General features: G+C 45.8%; 1 protein-coding gene across 11 annotated transcripts in view; it reads left to right on the top strand.

Moving 5' to 3' along the window:
- Window positions 1-18,142, top strand: part of rap1gapb (RAP1 GTPase activating protein b) — a 76,492-nt gene that overhangs the window by 19,754 nt on the left and 38,596 nt on the right. For 10 of the 11 annotated variants that reach the window (XM_076024921.1, XM_076024920.1, XM_076024913.1 and 7 more), the window contains exon 2: window positions 1,397-1,429. Coding sequence is in view for 8 of the 11 variants with exons in the window: in XM_076024913.1 (XP_075881028.1) it covers window positions 1,397-1,429 (33 nt within the window). In the remaining 3 variants the exon portion in view is untranslated. Of the gene's footprint in view, window positions 1-1,396; window positions 1,430-13,842; window positions 13,930-18,142 lie in introns of those variants that run through there. The other variant, XM_076024922.1, reaches the window with a different exon arrangement.

The following is an 18,142-nucleotide window of genomic DNA, read 5'->3' as shown; positions in this document are numbered from 1 at the left end:
AGACCCGCCTCTCTTCTTGGTAGAACCTTTAATGGTTTTGCCAAGAAAATCAATTTATTATGTCTACAGGGGTTTTTTTTCGCCTTGGAAATGCTGGGAAACAATTGGTGACAAGCTAGCTAAATGGAAATGTAATGTATTGGTTCTATAGCACAGGAATGGCCAGATTGACACAGGATGCTATCGTTGGGTACAAGCCTTATCGTTTAAAAAGGCTAACACTGGGGATTATTCTGGTGGAATACCCAGAATTAACCCCGCCGGGAGATAAAATCAACTCTCACTGACACATTGCCGGCGCACAATAGGGGTCTGCACTTTAAACAAACACCAGCTGCAGTGTTTGATTGTCAGAGAGGATCCATTTACCCCGGCGCTGCTGTTGTTTTTACTAATAATGGGCACAAGTGCCTGGGACTGCCATAGTATTGAGTTTTCAATTCGGCCCCAGGGAGGAAACGGGATAAGTACTCATTATCAGCAGGGTGATTGTGCTCAACAGCGCCTATAGTTTGGTTCCACTTCAGATGAACCGATGCAGGTGAGAAGAGTTGCTCCGAGCTACCTGCATGACGGGTGCGAGAAGAATGTGAATGGGACGCGTCAGCAGATGGAGAAAACATCCAAACACATGATTTAATTTTCTTCTGTCTTTTCCACTTCACATTTACTGTTTTACCTCCTTTTACCTATAGCTGCTTTTGCTAGTAATTCCTGATTGCTGGCTAATGATTCAGATTATTTCTATCAATAAACATAAGACAAGTTTTTTTTTGGTCAGTTAAGTCATCAAACGGTCCACTTAAGTGTTAGTGACGAATACAAAGAGTTTTAAGAACATTTTGCAGGGTGTTTTTTTTACATTTAAATTTATCCCCATCCATCTGCCTTAAGCTTGCTTGCTTTGAAAGCTTAACGCTGGATTTTACTTGGTGGAAGAACATGTGAGCAAGACAGGCTGAGGGAAAAAAAACTTTTCTTTTGAATGGGGCTTTTTTTTTTTTTCTCAACCTTTTTCCAAACACCGCTGCTGCCCTCTGCAGTTGCAGGCCAGTCCATCAGATCAATACAGTTTCAGTCATCAGTCAAGCATGTGGTCGGGCAATCAACTGGAAGTCGCATTTGTCACTGTAGCCAGTCGCCGTGAGAAGCTGTTCATTAGCAGTGGCAGCGAGTCGATCAACAGTTAAGCGAGCAGATGCTAATCTGAGCTCATTACTACCAGAAGTCTCTGCAGTCGGTCGATTTTACCGTGTAGATTATTCTGAAAATCCAGTTACATTATTTTAATTGACAATGAGTGATCTCCAACCTTGACGCGGTACATTTTTTTCAACAGCGTGAATGCGTAGGGTCGGATCCACCGCTAACCCACCTTCTCTTTGTTTCTCCGCAGAGTCGACAACTTCCCCAGAACAAGAGTCATATGGTGAGTCTGTTTCCTCTTCAGCATCGAGCATGCACCACATGACCACTTTCAAAACTATTTTAATAATGGAGAAGCAAACTACAAATCGAACAAACTAAACAAACTGCTGCTCCAAAATGTTCAGTAAAAATATTTTTGCTTTTCAAAGAATTCCATCAATACTTCATCCAACTGAGATCAGTTGGGGAGAAAAAGAATGAAATTATGACTGATTTTAGGCTAAAGAGTTGTTATTATAAAAAACACACACATACACACACATATTGGTGTAATAACAATAAAGAAATAAAAATGTATAAACTTTTGCCTTGGCAGCGTGACAAACAGTGATGTGCTTCACCGACTAGCACAAAATGCAGAAGTGCTGTCTTTGCACAGCTCGGGGGGGTTCATGGAGCGAGAATAGTGTTAATTATTAGGCCTCTCTTATTATTTTTAATATATACATACATATATATTTCATAATTTCAACATAGATGTTCACTTCAGCACAAACTGTACTCATTGTACACAAACGTGGAGGTACAGGCGGTGTGTAGTCTTGGGAAATGAAACAACACAAAGCTTCAAAAACAAAACAAAAAAGCCGTATCTGCTGTGTGCCGCTGATCTCTCAGTCCCAACATCCACACGTGATGTGATAAAAAAAAGAAAAAAAAAAGGCACTGGTAATCAATCGCTGCTGTGGGTGGGGGTGGAAGGTTTCGCTGCATCGCTTTGTCACTGCCAACATTCTCCGCCAGATTCAGAAAAACTCCTTGGTTATCTCACTAGCTGGGCGTCTGCAAGGCGAGTTCACAATGTGTCCTCGCTTTCCCTTCAGATTCTGTTGTTAAAAAAAAAAAAAAAAACATTCATGCATGTAAAGAAAGACTCCCGGCTTGTCTGCTTTCTCAGGGCACTGAGACCCCCCCAATCTTATGTTGGATGTGCATCACCTGCATCTGACAGTTTCTTAGACGACTTGTTTTCAGCTCCTGCTGTGCACTGCAGCGATAACCAAGGTTTCCACCTCGACATCCAGTTGAGTCAGCGTGACCTGTATTCACGTGTTGGTCATGGAGGGGAGGAAATATCTAGGCACATATAATAATATCTCCCCAACACGTATTCCGTCGTTCCGGTATTTAAGATGAGGATTTCAAAGTACAGTACATCATAATTAATTTAATCTGACTCCATTTGAAAAGTGACTTTACTTTTATACATTGATTGAACGAACGACTCGACTAATAATTAAGAATATAGATGAAGAATATAATTAAATTCTAATGATCTGACTTGAATCTCCAGTTCAGGGATGGCTCATATAAATTAACAAAACTACCGGTATTCAGTTTGTTCATTAAACATGGAAGAATAGCCTTGATGTCTGGGTCGGAGTATTCAGAGGTTCTCGAACATGATACCCAATCTTATCTGTCCAATTCAGAGGTTAAGGGTTTGAATAATGTCCAGTGAAACTTACCATATAACTAAGGTCATTGGGATTCTGATTAACCCCTATGTTAGTTCAGTGATGGCAGATATAGACAAGTCATTCAGTGACCTTCTTAACATGGACGAACAGCCCAGACATCTAGGTTGAGATATCATACTCAATCTTTTCTATTCAACTCGGAGGTAAAGAGTACAAGCATTACTCGGATAAATTTACCATATAACTGAAGACTAAATCGACATCTAATGTCAGATTATTTTCCTCATAGAACAAAAGTCTCAACAAGTTAATATTGAAAGGAAATGGATGACATACCAATTTATTGCAAAGTTCAGAGAGAAAATGCAGCAAAATTATCACAGACCGGTTGTGTAGAAATGGTGGCAAGCAGACCAAGAAGAAGGAACAGGAGCAGAAAAAAAAGAGACCCTGAGATTCTTGTTCCTTCCCTTTAAATATCGTCCCAGAACAGAGACATTTCTAAAATGCATATTTAAAAGATTCAAATCAAATATACTCTTCCTACTCGGGAACCTTTTGGCCCTCAGGGGTTCCTTTCCCGCGACATGTAAATCACGTCAGTTAGTTACAATAGGTGAAATTAACACAGCTGGTTATGTCTGGGAAGAACTTCCATTGTTCGATAAAACAGTTCAGGATGTGGATGTGACTGTCTTACAGTCACGTTAATGGCAGCATCAAGTCAGCTTCTAAAATCTAAAACCTTACGCTCTCGATGCGAGTCACTTGCAGACTTTTCTCCCCCCGGAGTCATCGGAGCTTCACTCGATTCATCTCCTGACCTCGATAACCTGTTGTTTCGTGCAGCTCGGGCCATCTGTGTGCGATGGAAATAGCCGCGGCAGCGCTCGTAAACGCTCCCTTCTTGGCAGGCAGTGTCCTCGTGTGGCGGGCCGAGCGTGTAACTGTAAATACGGGGGCAAGAGCAGATGGAAGGCGGCACGAGGATGGTGGGTCTTGGCAGCGGGTAGCGCCTCCAAGAAGTGGGACGTCTCAGGTCACTGGCGAACTGGTAGCGCCATTGAAACAGTGATGAAACTATGACTGTGGCCTTTGAAGCCCCGTCTTGAAAGTCATGCGCGTGAGTTATCACTTGTTGTGGACTTTCTCCGGCTGTGTTTGTGCAGTTTAACACTATGTACACCAGTGGTTCTCAAACTTTCTCTGTCACGCCCCACCTTGGAGGAAGAAAGTTTTTCATGCCCCCCCAAATTTGACGTGGCTGTGTCTTGAGGGATCCCGATGAACCTGCAAGTGGTCCCATGTCTCTACGACAAAGTTGACTTTTGACCCCATAGACTTGCATGGCATTAGGGCAGTGATTCTCAAATTTTCTCTGTCATGCCCCACCTTGGAGGAAGAAAGTTTTTCTTTCACTTTTCTCTTCATTTATGAAATCGTTTATTTTGTACAAATAAGCAACTTTAGCAAATCGCTCTTTGTGACATCAAATCCTGAATATTATTTTTTAAACAAGAATACTCCTTTCGTTTTTCTGCTGTGCAAATAAAGCAGCGTTTTTCTTAGCTACAACCTACTGAACACTTTTTGTTAATTGTTCCCCCATGGAAAAAGTTCAGACGTGAAAACATTAGTTCCCCCGGGCGCCCCGTCTCCCTCCCGCCCGGTGTTTCGCGCCACCCACTTTGAGAAACACTGATGTACACGATCTACAATTCCATTTGGCTAACAGCCCACAGACAGTGTGTGGAAAGGTTGTGTCTGTCCAAAAGACGCAAAACCAAACAGAAAAACACTACAATGATCAAAAGGTGACTCATCTGCCTACCATTTCTTCTCATTTACATAGATGGAGACCATTGGCACTGATGTTCATAGATCACAGCCAAAAAAAACTTGCCCGGAACTGTTTCCTCTTTCAATGATAGCTTAGATTTCTCTTCAGACAGGGTGTGAGTGACGGTGCAGATGGGAATCAGCAATATTTAAAACCTCCAATTCCTGCCATCAAACTGCCGTACCAGTAAGATTAAGGAAAAACATACAATAAAACAATAATTAGTGTTTGACTTCTGTCGATGCATGCATAATTTCACAGAGCACATAAAATTCTGTCAATAAAATTGAACAAATTGTTCTATTTTATGTTATTTTAATTACTTCAGTTTGTCTGTTCTGGGCCCCAGGGCTAAAAAGCCAAACACTCGTTTGTTGACTGTGAAAGTGAGAAACAGGTCCAGAGGTGTCCACGTACAAGACTTTGGGACTGAGGGGTCAGATCGTTCGCCGTGGCCTTCACCGCCCTGGAAATAATTGGACACAAGTGTAAAGGCCAAACGCAAAGGATCAAACAAAAGACGCTCCAGGAAGAACAGCCCCTGACAGTTACAGAAAGTCTGGCATGAAACACCGTGTGGAAGAGTCTGGGCTCAGTTTTAAGTGACCAGTCGCACTCTACTGCTTTCCTTTCTTTCTTTCTTTTTTAGGCAGGTATTGGTTAGCGGGCAGTGACCATAAAATGACCAAAGGCTGAGAGTCTGCGTTCATGTTTCGGGCTCATCAGAGAAGCACTCCATCCAAAATAATAATGAGGATGCTGGTTTTTCTCTGATGTAAATGCTAATAGCTGAATGCTAATTGAGGCCTGGCTGCTACAGTGTAGTAGCCTCCAGCACAGCTCTCTCATTAAATCTGAGTCATAACACCAGTTGTCACTCACACTCACTCAGTATCAAACGTCCCTTTATTGAAAAGCAGGACACACATGGGCAAAGGAAGTAAATCATTCTGTTACTTAAAATGATGTTACTGGTTATTGTTGTTGTAATTGTTTTCGCTAAACTTGATTGTTCTGACTTTCTTTTGTTACTTTTTCCACGGGCTTGTGAATTATGTGTGTTTTCCAAAAACATCATTAGTGGTCGTGCAACTTAACTTTGGTGGCCATCCGAAGCGACTGCTTCAGCATTTAAATTGCTCTGATTAATGCACTGACTGTGTCTCTCACAGGTTATTTCATAACGCTGTCTGCTGTGAGTCTGCAGCAACAGCAGCAACACAAACACTCTTAATCTCACCTTAATCTCCATCCAGAGGAGTTCAATTGGCAGTGTGCAGACCCGATTTAATCGTTGACCCTACTTAAACTAGTTTGTTCGCAAGCAAGTCTTAGCCCCATCGTTGAACACTTGAAAGCTTAGTTAGCAGATAACTCACCTCATGTCTCACCTGCAGCTGTTCTCCCATAGAATAACACTGGCTGACCTGATTTAAAGAGCCCGTGCGTGACTTTTCACGGCTTGGGAGCGCAGCTCAGCACAATGTAAACCAAAACAAAGAGGCTTTGCATTCCTCTTATCTCCAGTCTTGTCTACAAAGCAGTGAACACTTGCCGTGCTAGCAAGGAAAATGTTGACTGATATATACTGTAAGCATTTGATGCTGCAAGCGTATGAAGGTCAAGTAAACAAGCTGCACTGAACAGACCTGAAGTTCCCACTGATTATTTAGTAAGCAAGTATGTTGCCCATTAATGTATTGATTAACTGCGTAGTCAACTAATACTGAGTTAATCGTAATTAGCCAGAAGTAATAAATATACAAAAGAAAATGTGACAGGCCACTAATAATGGATAACTGATCGGTTTGCTTATTTATATGGAACGTTGCTCAGGCTGCTCTCATATCAAGAAACATTGTTTTCTGTGTGTGACACCAAAACAATCCAGGCAAAAGGCCCTAACGCGAGTTTAAAATGAAATAAATGATAAATCAAGATGGAAAAGTTTACTTTGAGGCAAATTGAAATTCTGATGATTTTGTCTTGGCCTAGCAGCAGCAATCCCTAATAGCCAGTGCTTGCTGACCTCCAACAATCATTACAACTTGCCCTATGGTTGCCATTCAGACATTCGGACACTATTAGTCCTGGTTGCTGAAAGAGAATAAATCACACAAAACATCAGCCAGGTGTTCCTCAGTTTGATTTATTCCGTGTTGTGCATGGATTAAAGAAGACTTTATGGAAGATTGACGATGGAATGAGGACATATTTCCACTTGCTCTGTAAGGTTATGACATAGCCGGGTTACCCTGCCTTGGCACCATTAAAAAGAACGGCAGGGTGTCTCTGAGATTTACAACAGCAGCTTCATATAAAATGTCGCCAGCTTTGTGGAACCTCTTGGCTGTGCCGCCGCCTTAAATCATCCACAGCATCATCACCAGCCGCCCTGTGCGTTTGTGTTAGAGGTGAAGAGAGGTGAATTACACACATAACTTTTCCCGCAAGGCCTCCCTGTTATTTCAGCCCGGCAACATTAAAAAAAAAAAACATTCTTCAAATGTCTTGATGTCTTGATTAGCCCTGAATCTTTTGAACAAGAGAGAAGCAAAAGGTTGGCGAACGCTTATTTCAGTGCCGCAGCGCAGCATTCCTTCTCAAACGCTCATTAACGTGGTCGTTCTTGATAACTGTGGTGATTATGCGCCTCCGTCTGAAGCTGCTGCTGTGCCGTGATAAATGGGACAAAATAAAATCTTTGGCAGGGCCGCGAGATGTGTCGTTTTGCCGTTGGAACATCTCCCCAACAGCTCAGTTTTTGCTGTTGTGCAGGAAAGCAGAGGGACAAGAAATTACAATCAACTATCTCCTATTGTTCAAAGTCACTTTTTTTTTGTGTGTAGTCTCTTACAACGTTGCGTCTCTAGCCTGTCAGTGAACTCCCCAGGGAAAAGACATTCCTTGATTTCTTTTGTTCACTCCAATTTCTGGCTTCTGTGCGAAATGACGCCAGTTGTGGAAATCAGTCCTTTTGTGATCCTCGAGATCACCTCATTTTTTTTCACCTTGCTAACATGTGAAAGTTTTAAAAAAGCACGAGCTTTCGCAGGAGGCGGTAAACAGAGCAACATTAGTTACATTGTATAATTGTGTTAGACTGCCCTCCAGCAGCCCAAGACAAAAAAACAAAACAACGTCCAAGTCCCTTCAATTCCCTTTCTGCCACTTTCTGCTTTCTGATACTCACTTTAAACTTCAGTAAGTTGTCTTCACCATGTCTATATGATTTGCTGCCTGTTTATTTATTTGTGTGAGCGAGCAATTGAACGTCGTGCCTAAAAGTGGCCGCTAATGCACCTTTTCAGAGCCTCCGAGCCTCTTCACTCAAGGACCTTGAAGCTGACTCGAAGAAAAAGTGCCGGGTTCTAATGAAGTGCTCCTCAGTGCTGGCCGGTTGAGGAGGAGTGGCGTTAAGAGGCCTCTAATTGGTCACCTGTTCCTCCTCCGTCTGTCGTTAGTGGCCACTTCCCAAGCAAACATACCACAGTGAGCTGAAGGCGAGGAGAGAAAGGAGACCTCGTGAACACGATGGGCAGGGACCATTTGCTGTGTACAAAGACGGACGGAGCTTTTGGTTTCCAAGACGAGGCCAACGCGGAAGTGGCAAAAACCTGCATTCTATGGTTTAACCAGCAGGGACCACAAAGAATGGTTGACGAAAGACCGAAAATGTCAGACTGTCAATATGGAAAGGAGCACAAAATTCAAACCTTTACAAACTTGTTCAAGATATTTGGTGAATAATTAAATGGTGAGGCGTAACAGCCAACTGTAGTTGGCCCAACACCATCTGGGCGGGTGTTGGGCCATCCATTGCATGGAATCTTCCATGTTCTAAACAGACTGGAAACTCATTATGACCAAAATCTATGCTTCAGAACGCCTGTTAACAAACTGTCACCGTAACTCCGTCCATCTTTGTAGACAATCAATATGGCAGAAGAGGAAGTCATTCTTGATTCCCAGTCATGTTTTATTTTTTGTAGTGGATTGGCTGTTGGCTCTTAGGGCAGCCGGGCAGAGTCAAGACCTCCGCTGCGATGCAGAAGGCCGAACGCGGCTCCAACCGAGTCCTGAGGATCCCGCGTTTGACCCGGCGCAGATGCAGCCCGATCTGCTCTGCGGCTCCTTGCAGAAGGGCACAGTCGGGGAGACGTGCGCTGACGTCTGAGGGTGTCTTTACAGATGGACTGAGCCCGTTACTCTGTATATCCAACACACAGGCTTGCAACTGCACTGGAAGGTGAAAAAAAAATTGGCTTTTATTGGTGTGTTCAGTGCTGCATATTAAACAGATCATTTACACAGCAATTCTAATAATGATGCACACACACCCTCTCTCTCTCTCACACACACACACACACACACACACACACACACACAGACGCAGCTAACGTGTACTCATTTGGTTTGCACTTCATTAGCCTTCCCTCGGACAAATTGAAAAGCCTGGACTTATAGAGGGGGTAATGTTGCTTGCAACTAGAGTCATTTAACATTCCAACTAGGCCGATATGATGTAATCAAGCTCTATTTCATCCAGCCACTGGAGACTCTTCAATTAGGCCCCGCACACACCTCACCGCGTATCACATAGGGATGAATTGTAATGAAAGAAAATCAGGCGTTTTCAACACCGATCACACCACCAAAAACTGGGAGAAAGAAAATCAGAATATTAATATGTGGCTAATAATTTTTTGCATCCTTCCAGAATTTGAAATACAAGGTAACTAGATTACATATTCACTTAGATGTTAAGATAAGATTATGTCATTAAACAATTTATGGAAGCGCATAATTCAATATGACTTCCTCTAAATTGCCGGTGATGTTTGTGCACTTCCTTACGGTGTTTTTTTGTCTTTTTGAAATCAGAGCTAATACACAAAATGTTTTGTGGAAACGGGGTTGGCGGAATAACTCTTACTGAATTACATTACATTGCATTGCATTACATTTACGTTATTTTGTCTTGGTCGAAGAGCAGCATTTCTCAAGGCCAAAGTCTAAACTGCGAGAATAACTTACAACTTTTGCCAGATGACACTAAATTGTACATTTTCAAAGAGAGAGCTGACGTCAACATGCTGGAGGTTATGGCTAAAATCGTGTCGTCAAAGTCACCATTCAGAGCCATTTGAATGACTCCACATGAGCAGTGTGGAAACGGGTTGTGCTTTTCATCATATTTTATCAAGTTGAAGTATGGGATCTCCTCCATGTTACTCCTGCATTGTCGGTGGATTGAATTGTTCCCCTCAATGACACTTTACAGTGGTTATGCCAACTGGAAGATTGGCATAACCAGGGAACAGAGATCTGTGCAGTGGCTGGGAAGAAATGGGTGAAATTTCATGAATTGTCTACATGGACAGTAGTGAAGAGACTCTGCTAGGTCTTCATTAGCGACACCGAGCAGAATGCTCCAGTGATGCAGATAGTTATTTATTGGACAGCAGCATATTTCAGAATAGCACGCAAGCTGCAATCTGCGGAGTGGGCGTGCAAGTGCAAGAGTTCCTTGCAAATCATGTTTTAAAGGAAATGTGTGTTTGTTACCTCAGAGCATTCTAATGCATTCAGCAGCAGGGGGTGATTTGAATACTGAAGCGTTCAGCGTATGTCGGTGGTTTGTATTCATTGCTCGGAATTCTGCAGTTGAACTTACAGATTGCAAATCATAAAACAAACTAAGCATGTGGAAAATTGGGAAGTTTACTATTTAAAAAAAAAAAAAAAACGGGAAGTGGTGACTGGTTTTATTCGCCCATAAAACAATTAGAATATTTTATCTGGGAACATGGTTCCCTTTTTTTTCTTCCTTCTCTGTACTGTGCCCACTTGCAGACGCATGAGTACTCTGCCTTTAAACCAGCATGATGAAGTGCAGTGGGAATAACGTCTTTATACCTTAAATTATGTTTCACTCTGAGAAGAAGGAATAAAATGATCCTTGTGTTAAATGCTTCAATTATGTTGTTGTTTGCCGGTTAATAGAACGTGTTTTAACATCGCTGATGTCTGCGTCTCAAAGCAATCGTCCCATCGCTCCGCTATCTCTTCTATAGACCTCGCGCACCAAGCTTTTTTTCTTTTTTTCTTTTTTTTTTTTACAGAAAAAAGGTTGCGTTTCAAAAGAAGGCTTTCAGAGAAGCCAGTTTCCACAGGCAATTTACAAGGCCACGCGCTGGACATAACACTTGAGTGCCGCCTGATGGGAAATCGGGAGGCTGTTGGTGAAAGCCGCAGCCCAGCCACACTTCAGTATGTTCGCCGGTGCACTCACGCTCCTGCGGTGCCGCACACAGCGATGGTCGGGGCTTATCGCTGCCAAATCAATAGAGAGGAACACACAGAAATGGGCACACTTTAATTATGGGAGTCAGTCTGGTTCTGGGAGCGCTGACGGCAACGCAGCGTTGTTTTGGAACTGTAATAAGGGCAAATGAGGACCAAGTGCTGCACCTGAAGGCCGCATTTAGAAAATTACATTTGGTATCTTTCGGAGCCATTCGGAGTCGCAGTGAGCTCCAGGTCCTCGCGCAAGCTAGCCAGACCTCAGGGTTACAGATGAAAACACTGCTTTTATTGCGCATTCATGACAAAAGTAAAGTGGATGGATGGGTGGATGGATGGGTGGGTGAGTGGGTGGTTAGCTTGGTTGAGCTGGTGGCTTGGATGTTTGGTGCAGATGCGGGCAGTGAATGCGTATCGAAGCTTCAACAATCACAAAACCCTTAAATTATTTGCTTGCAGTTGTCGCAACAGTTTTTTGTTCCTTCCTTGTGTAAACACTAAATGTAGTCGCGACCGCCTCAGGAGAGGACAGAGTGTGAAGCACAATGCCACAATGATGGGGGTGGGGGGGAGGAAGGGAGAGAGGTAGGCGGGTGAAACTAATGAAATGAGAAGCAAGCGGAAGGAAAAAGGGGGAGAGAAAAAAAACCAAAAGCTCGTCCCAGCAAGAGTCTCAGCGTGACCCACATACGGCCACTTTAGCACTTTCTGATTATCGCAATGACAGCGGCCCTCAAAATCGCTGATTTGAAAGTGGAATCCTACAAATTTGTTCTATCAAGCGTCTTGCTGACCTACTTCGGCTATCATTCGTCCTGCTCTGCGTTCGCTCATCCGTCTTTGGCTACGGGCGATCTCAACAGGCAGAGAGGTGCTGATCGTGTTTAACCTGCCCATCCCGTCCTCTGGCTGGACGGTGCTTCCCCCGATGGCTGGATCTGCTACTGTGACACTCCTATATTAAGCGAAGGCCGGCCGTGTCAAACGACCTGGCGTGGCGGCCGGATCTCTCGGGTATCGAGTCTCCAATCTGGCTCCTCCATCTTCCCAACCTCCAGCTCAAAGCACTTCCAGTCAGGCTTCACATTTCAGCGAATTCCACCGAGTCCTCCACTCATTTTGTGAACAGAGAGGCAGCGACTGCATCAAGCTTTGAAAAAGCGCAGAAGAAGCAGTAGAAGGCTGAAGGGTGGAAGCTGCTATGAGTTCAGTTTTGTTTGAACTGGAGCCTTGTAGACGTGTCTCCACTCTTCTTCCAAGACTGAGTTCTACGAAGCTAAACTAACACCTACCATCCTATTCTTCAGTTGAGTAGACTGTTATAAATGGTTGGTTGCCCCGATCACCTTCCTCTTTGTTTTTCCTCACAGTTGAAAACACTTTCTCTTTCGCTCTTTAGCGGATGGTCCAGAGGTTTGGGTTCCACCCTGGGGTCCTAGTTTACAGATCTGTGTCTTCTAGTGTGTGTTCACCCCAAAGCCGCCTGTAACCAGAGGAGGGCTGGACGAGCCTTCTTGCCGCCAAGAGGGGGATAAAAAAAAAGGCTTGGCTTGCGCTCCCCCCCTTTTTTTATGGGTCGGTTTCTCAGCCTGCAGCTCTGCCTATTGATTCCCACTACTTGCATTACATTTCCCGCATCTTTGTACTTGGAGCAGAGCTGCATCTGGAACATTAGCCGGCAGCTAAGACTGTTTTCAAAGACAGAGAGATAATAACGATGAAAAAAACAAACAGATAGGGTAGTAGTGTATGAGACTGTGGTGTCGGTGTGGTGCTGTTTTCTAACAGCTGGAGTCGTGTCCTTCGGCCATGTCATCGTTTATTTATTGTGAGTCGATTTTTCTTTGGATTTTTTGTGGTCTTTGATGCCAGTGAAAAGGTCCCGCGTGGAAAACGCATTGACTTTCACAACTGAGGCGCCGCAGAGATGGTTGAGTTGAAAAGACTCCATTGCCATGGCCCATCAGCTGCTCGTTTGTGCATTTCTCGAGAGAAGCCAAGATGACCACTTTCACTCGAGACGCGTTGCCCCCACTCTCCCTCCCTCCCGACTCTGCGTGTGACGGCTGGTGACGTCTTGTGCCGCCTTGGAGGAGGAAATTGGGACTGGTCGCCTCTTCATTCAACAGCACTGACCTACACTTCAACCCCACCCTCCCACACTGCAACCTCTCCAGCCCCCCCACCCGCCCGCCTTCGCTGGGCCTGAGCACTTTGTTCCATTATGTGTGCAAAAATCTGCAGCACTTGAGATCTCGGGATGACCGGGGCTAATTTCAGCACGATAGGCTTTTACGGCGGCTGAATCGGGGCTGTCAGAGCTCGGCGCTTGATAAGACCCACCACCACTGCCACCACCACCACCACACCCGCCTTTTTTTTTGCTTATAAGCGTACATCCGGCCAAAGCTCCTCTATTTTTCACCCTGTTGTTGAATGAGCAAAATGTGTCACAAGCAAGCCGGCTGACTGGGTGAAACGCTGGGACGGGCAGCGGAGCGGGCAGCTCAATCTGTTGGACAGAAGCAGATCAAGAGAGGATGGCGAGGGAGACAAAAGGGGGAGAACGGCGGCGGCAGTTTATCACAGGAAGGAATTGGAATAGGGAAAGTGAAAACGCCTTAGCGCGCGCGTGTGTGTGTGTGTGTGTGTGTGTGTGTGTGTGTGTGTGTGTGTGTGTGTGTGTGTGTGTGTGTGTGTGTGTGTGTGATGGGATGGGATTGGAGGGGAAGTGAGGTTGGAGGCAGGACCACTCTGAGCATCATCTGACAGCTGAGAGGCTGATCTCCAGCAGCAGCAGCAGCAGCAGCAGGTGTCGGAGGGGGAGGCTGACTCAGACGTAGAGGAGGCAGCGAGATGTTGAGGAGCGGAGAGCCGAGCTGAGCTGAGCTGCCAGTGAGGGAGTGAGGGAGTGAGGCGGCGCCACAGGGGCAGGTAAGAGACGACGGGGGCTGAGCGACCGAGAGACGAGCCTAAACTCGTGACATGACGGACGGATTAGAGAGACAAGCGGTGCAGCGAGTGGAGGCGAGCCGAGGCGTTCTGGCTCCGTCTCGTCTCTGTATCTCTTCATCTCCATCTGGTCGCGTCTTCATCTGATGCTGAACTTTTTCCCCCCCGCCGACTCGTACCTCATACCCCTGTCTTCCTCTCTTCTGCTCGCTCTCTCTCTCTCTCTCGTCTGCTCTCTCTCTCTCTCTCTCTTTCTTTCTCTCTCTCTCTCTCGTCTGCTCTCTCTCTCTCTCTCTCTCTCGTCTGCTCTCACTCTCTCTCTCTCCCTCTCTCTCTCTCTCTCCCTCTCTCTCTCTCTCCCTCTCCCTGTGTTTCGTCGAGCTGACCAGCATCAAGTAACGAGTCTGCTTTCATTGTGCATTAGCTGGCTGCACTTGATTAGATTAGCCGATCTCGACTAAGTGGACCTGCAAAAGCTTAAGGCTTCATGTGTACTTATGTATGAGTGTGTGTGTGTGTGTGTTTGCGTGCGCGTACGTGCATGTGTGTCTGTCTAGAAGCTTTCAAACGCTAAGACCAAGCGACACAGGCCAGCGAGAAAACAGCATCCAGTTGTAAACAGCGCATCGCCTGCCTTGGTCGAACGTATCTGAACGCAAGTTGAGAAATTCAATCCAAAATTTCCCGCAGTTGAACAACAGCGTCGCCCTCCTCCGACTGCTCTCGGCGTTTGCGTCTGATGGAGCTCCGTTCCTGCGGCCATGTCAAAAATCATCAGGAGCGTCCGTCGGGTCGAGGCCGCGTCCGGCCCGCCAGGACCCGGAGTGACAGGATCTGTCAGCGGGCTGATGGCTGCTGACTGGCTGACAAGAGTGATGAGCTCCATGACGATGATGGCGATGACCTTGACGGCGGTACCAGCAGAACATAAGAGTGAAATTTGCAAAAGAAAAAAAAAGAAAAAACATTAAGAGTTGCTGTTTTTGTCTTATAGACCCCTTTTACATTTTGTATACCATGGTGACGTAGGTTCGGATTTTGGCTGCGGAAGCATGGCTGAGTTTGGCTTGTCAAGCTATGCAAGGGGAACTGACTTCCAGATTGCAGGGCTACATACATGTACACACACACATAACATACTGTACATGTAGCATACATACAGTATGTTACATACACCCACTATTGTCAGAAAAAACAGACTTGTAGAAATATTTGCAGATTTGTTACAAAATAAACACTGAAATATCACATGGCCATGAGTATTCAGACCCTTTGCTCAGTATCGAGTAGAAGAACCTTTTTGAGCCAAGACAGCCATGAGTCTTCTTGGGAATGATCCAACAAGTTTTTCACACCTGGATCTGGGAATCATTTGCCATTCCTCCTTGCAGATCCTCGTCAGTTCTACCAGGTTGGATGGTGAATGTTGATGAACCGCCATCTCGAGGTCTCTTCAGTGACGCTCAATTGGAATGCTCAGTTTGGACAGACGGCCAGTTCGAGGAAGAGTTCCGGTCGTGATGGGTACCATTTTTGTAGTCTTTGGTGTGACCCAGACGGGGGTCGAACACACAACCTCCCAGATTCAGGGTGGACCCTCTACCTTTAGACCACTGAGCTGGTAACCTCCTCTTCCTCGTCTAGATCTGTCTGAATGAACGGGTACGCTACTGAACTGAGTCTTGACTAGTAGGAGTACAAATCTTGGCGACAAAGGAGCTAAAAATCCCTTTTAAGCAGCAGTTTACGTTACCTAGAAGAACGAGCGAATGAATGACAAAATGAAAATCGTAACTCAGAAGCACAACTCTTTTAATGCCGATACAGGCGTCCATCATTTCGACAGGTGCACTCTTTGCACTAACAGCTAAACTAAACTTTGCAACTAAAAGCTCAAGTGCCGCCTCACTAAAGTTGCTCCTCCGACTCATATAAGCAACTTAATGCCACCAGGGTAATGGGGGGAGAAAGAGAGAGAGAGAGAGAGAGAGAGAGAGAGAGAGAGAGATCACATAATCAGCCTGTGCTTTTAACGTGTTAATGAGCGCAAGAGTCCTCAAGGTCTGTGTGCTGAGGAGTGCTCGCTACCGACACCAGACAAGGTTAGCTCACCATAGCAGCGCTCGCTCCAGCTTTCTGTGCCTCCCCCTGCGGCGCCCGTGGCCATCCTCTGCTCGCCAGCGCATCTGTTGAGCTGGCACACGTGCACAAGTCATGGTCAGCCAGAATGTGGCACAGGTGGGTGTGCGGTTTGGTATTTACTGCGGCTGATGATTCTTTCGACCAACCTTCAGGCTTTTGAACAGGCAGAATTGAGCTGGAGAGACACTAGTGGTTGGTCTTCAGCCTGTTTCTGGCTCCATATCTCTGAGAATTTTTTGATTCCGTCATCTGTTAGCAGCGGCTGTTTATGTAAAGGAGCGAGGGTTGGGCGTTTCATGAATTTCTGACACCTCAATTTGACGACTCAGGCCTTTGTGCGATTGAACAACAAAAACTGCATCTTGGCAACGTGACTCTGATAGTAGCTGGACAGTAACACGCAGCTAACCTTAGCTACCAAGTCAGCAGCGGTAAAAGCAGCTAGCTTACCACTCAATACAACAATTTAAAGTAGCCATACAGTTGAGGTTCACAGAGTATTTGATACTGCGTTAAAAAAAAGACTTAAGCCCCAAATCCACTGGCCAAAAAACGTGGTAATGTCCCGCTACTAATCGGCATTTGGTGGCAGTGGAATCTGCTCACCGAGCCGCGCTGTTCCGCGACATAACGGGTCAAACAACCTGGCAAGCGACCCGGGTAATAATCGGCTCCGATCGGCACTGCACCAATCGGCTTGTAATGGAATTATTGGGACACCCGGCACATCACCACCTTTTTTACCTGCCGCACGGGGTGACGTTGAGCGTAACGTGCGCTAAATCATAATATCGCGCCAGTCGCGGCGTATATCAAGCACTGATGCGAAGGTTTTCGATCAGCGCTGGATAATTGTTCATTGTCCTCTGGCTGTTTCGCCCGCTGCTCGGGCACAAAATAAACCAGTCGCCGAAACAATCGCTGCACGGCGGGAAGCGGCCGCGGAGCTGCGCGCCGCTTCAAGTCTGGCGGCAACGACGTCATCGTTCCACTACAGCCAAAAGTGACCAACAACTAAGAACACTGGCCACCGCCGGACTCTTGAATTCTGTAGAACTTCATTGTCTGATCTCAGCGCGATGACGTCATCAGACACGCAGCGGTGAAAGCGCGGGGGGTGCAGCTTGCCGGCGGGTGTGACACCCCGCTGGGTTTGGTGCGTGGACACGGAACTCAATGCCGATCGATTCCACGGCATCCCGCGTCCAAAAACAGGGTGTCATCCCGCTAATTTGAGTAGACAGAGGCTTTATAGGCAAGCAAGAAGGTTCTGCCTTGTTAGCATTGTGGCAAGTCAACAAACCTGCGTGAGACCTCTCAGTTAAATTGCCATTAACGACTGTCAAACAGCAGGAGGCTCCTGCTGTCTGTGAGCACTAGACTGTTGTGGCTCGATGTACAGTGCAGGCAGTGTCTGTGAGAGCACATTAACGGAGCTATGGCTTTCGAATGCAAACTGATGTGAACTCGTGCAGCATGTGCCGTGCAGGCTTAACATGCAGCAGCTTCTGTGTCACTTTGGAATCGGAGTTGCTCAGAACAAGGAGACTGGTTGTGCTAAGATAACCTGCTGACGTCGGGATTTGGAGGGATATTATGGACGTGGAACCCATGTGAGGTCTCGAGCTAGAAGCCTTGATTCAGACGAACCAGCGCGACAATTTACACGGTTAACAGACCTTGTTCTCTTTAACGCTAGACTCAAATGCTTCATAATCAACTTACCACCACTTCCTAAGGAGGCCCCCTGGGCTGCTTGAAACTGATTATCTGTGTCGATCCAGTTTTAAGCTTCCCAATTTGCTCAGAGAAGCAGCAGGCCTCCCCTGATTTATATTAAACATGTTTGATATTTAGGATGCGCAATCATTAGAGTCGCTGACGGGGGCTGCTCAGCACGCGCAGCTTTCAATCCTCACCTCCAGCTCTTTCTGAACTACAGACGCAGTTCTCTGACTCAGGCAAATTTGGGCTACTTTCTGTCGCTCTTTCTCACCTCCTCCCATTCTGTTTCCCACCGCCTCACCTTCTTCCACTTCATGCACAGGGCATC

This window comes from Nelusetta ayraudi, unplaced genomic scaffold (genome assembly GCF_046127955.1).
Source record: "Nelusetta ayraudi isolate G7.1 ecotype Tasmania unplaced genomic scaffold, CSIRO-AGI_Nayr_v1 ptg000017l, whole genome shotgun sequence".
Classification (NCBI taxonomy): Eukaryota; Metazoa; Chordata; class Actinopteri; order Tetraodontiformes; family Monacanthidae; genus Nelusetta; species Nelusetta ayraudi.
Note: the sequence above shows the minus strand (reverse complement) of the source record. Positions and strands in the feature narration are given on the sequence as shown.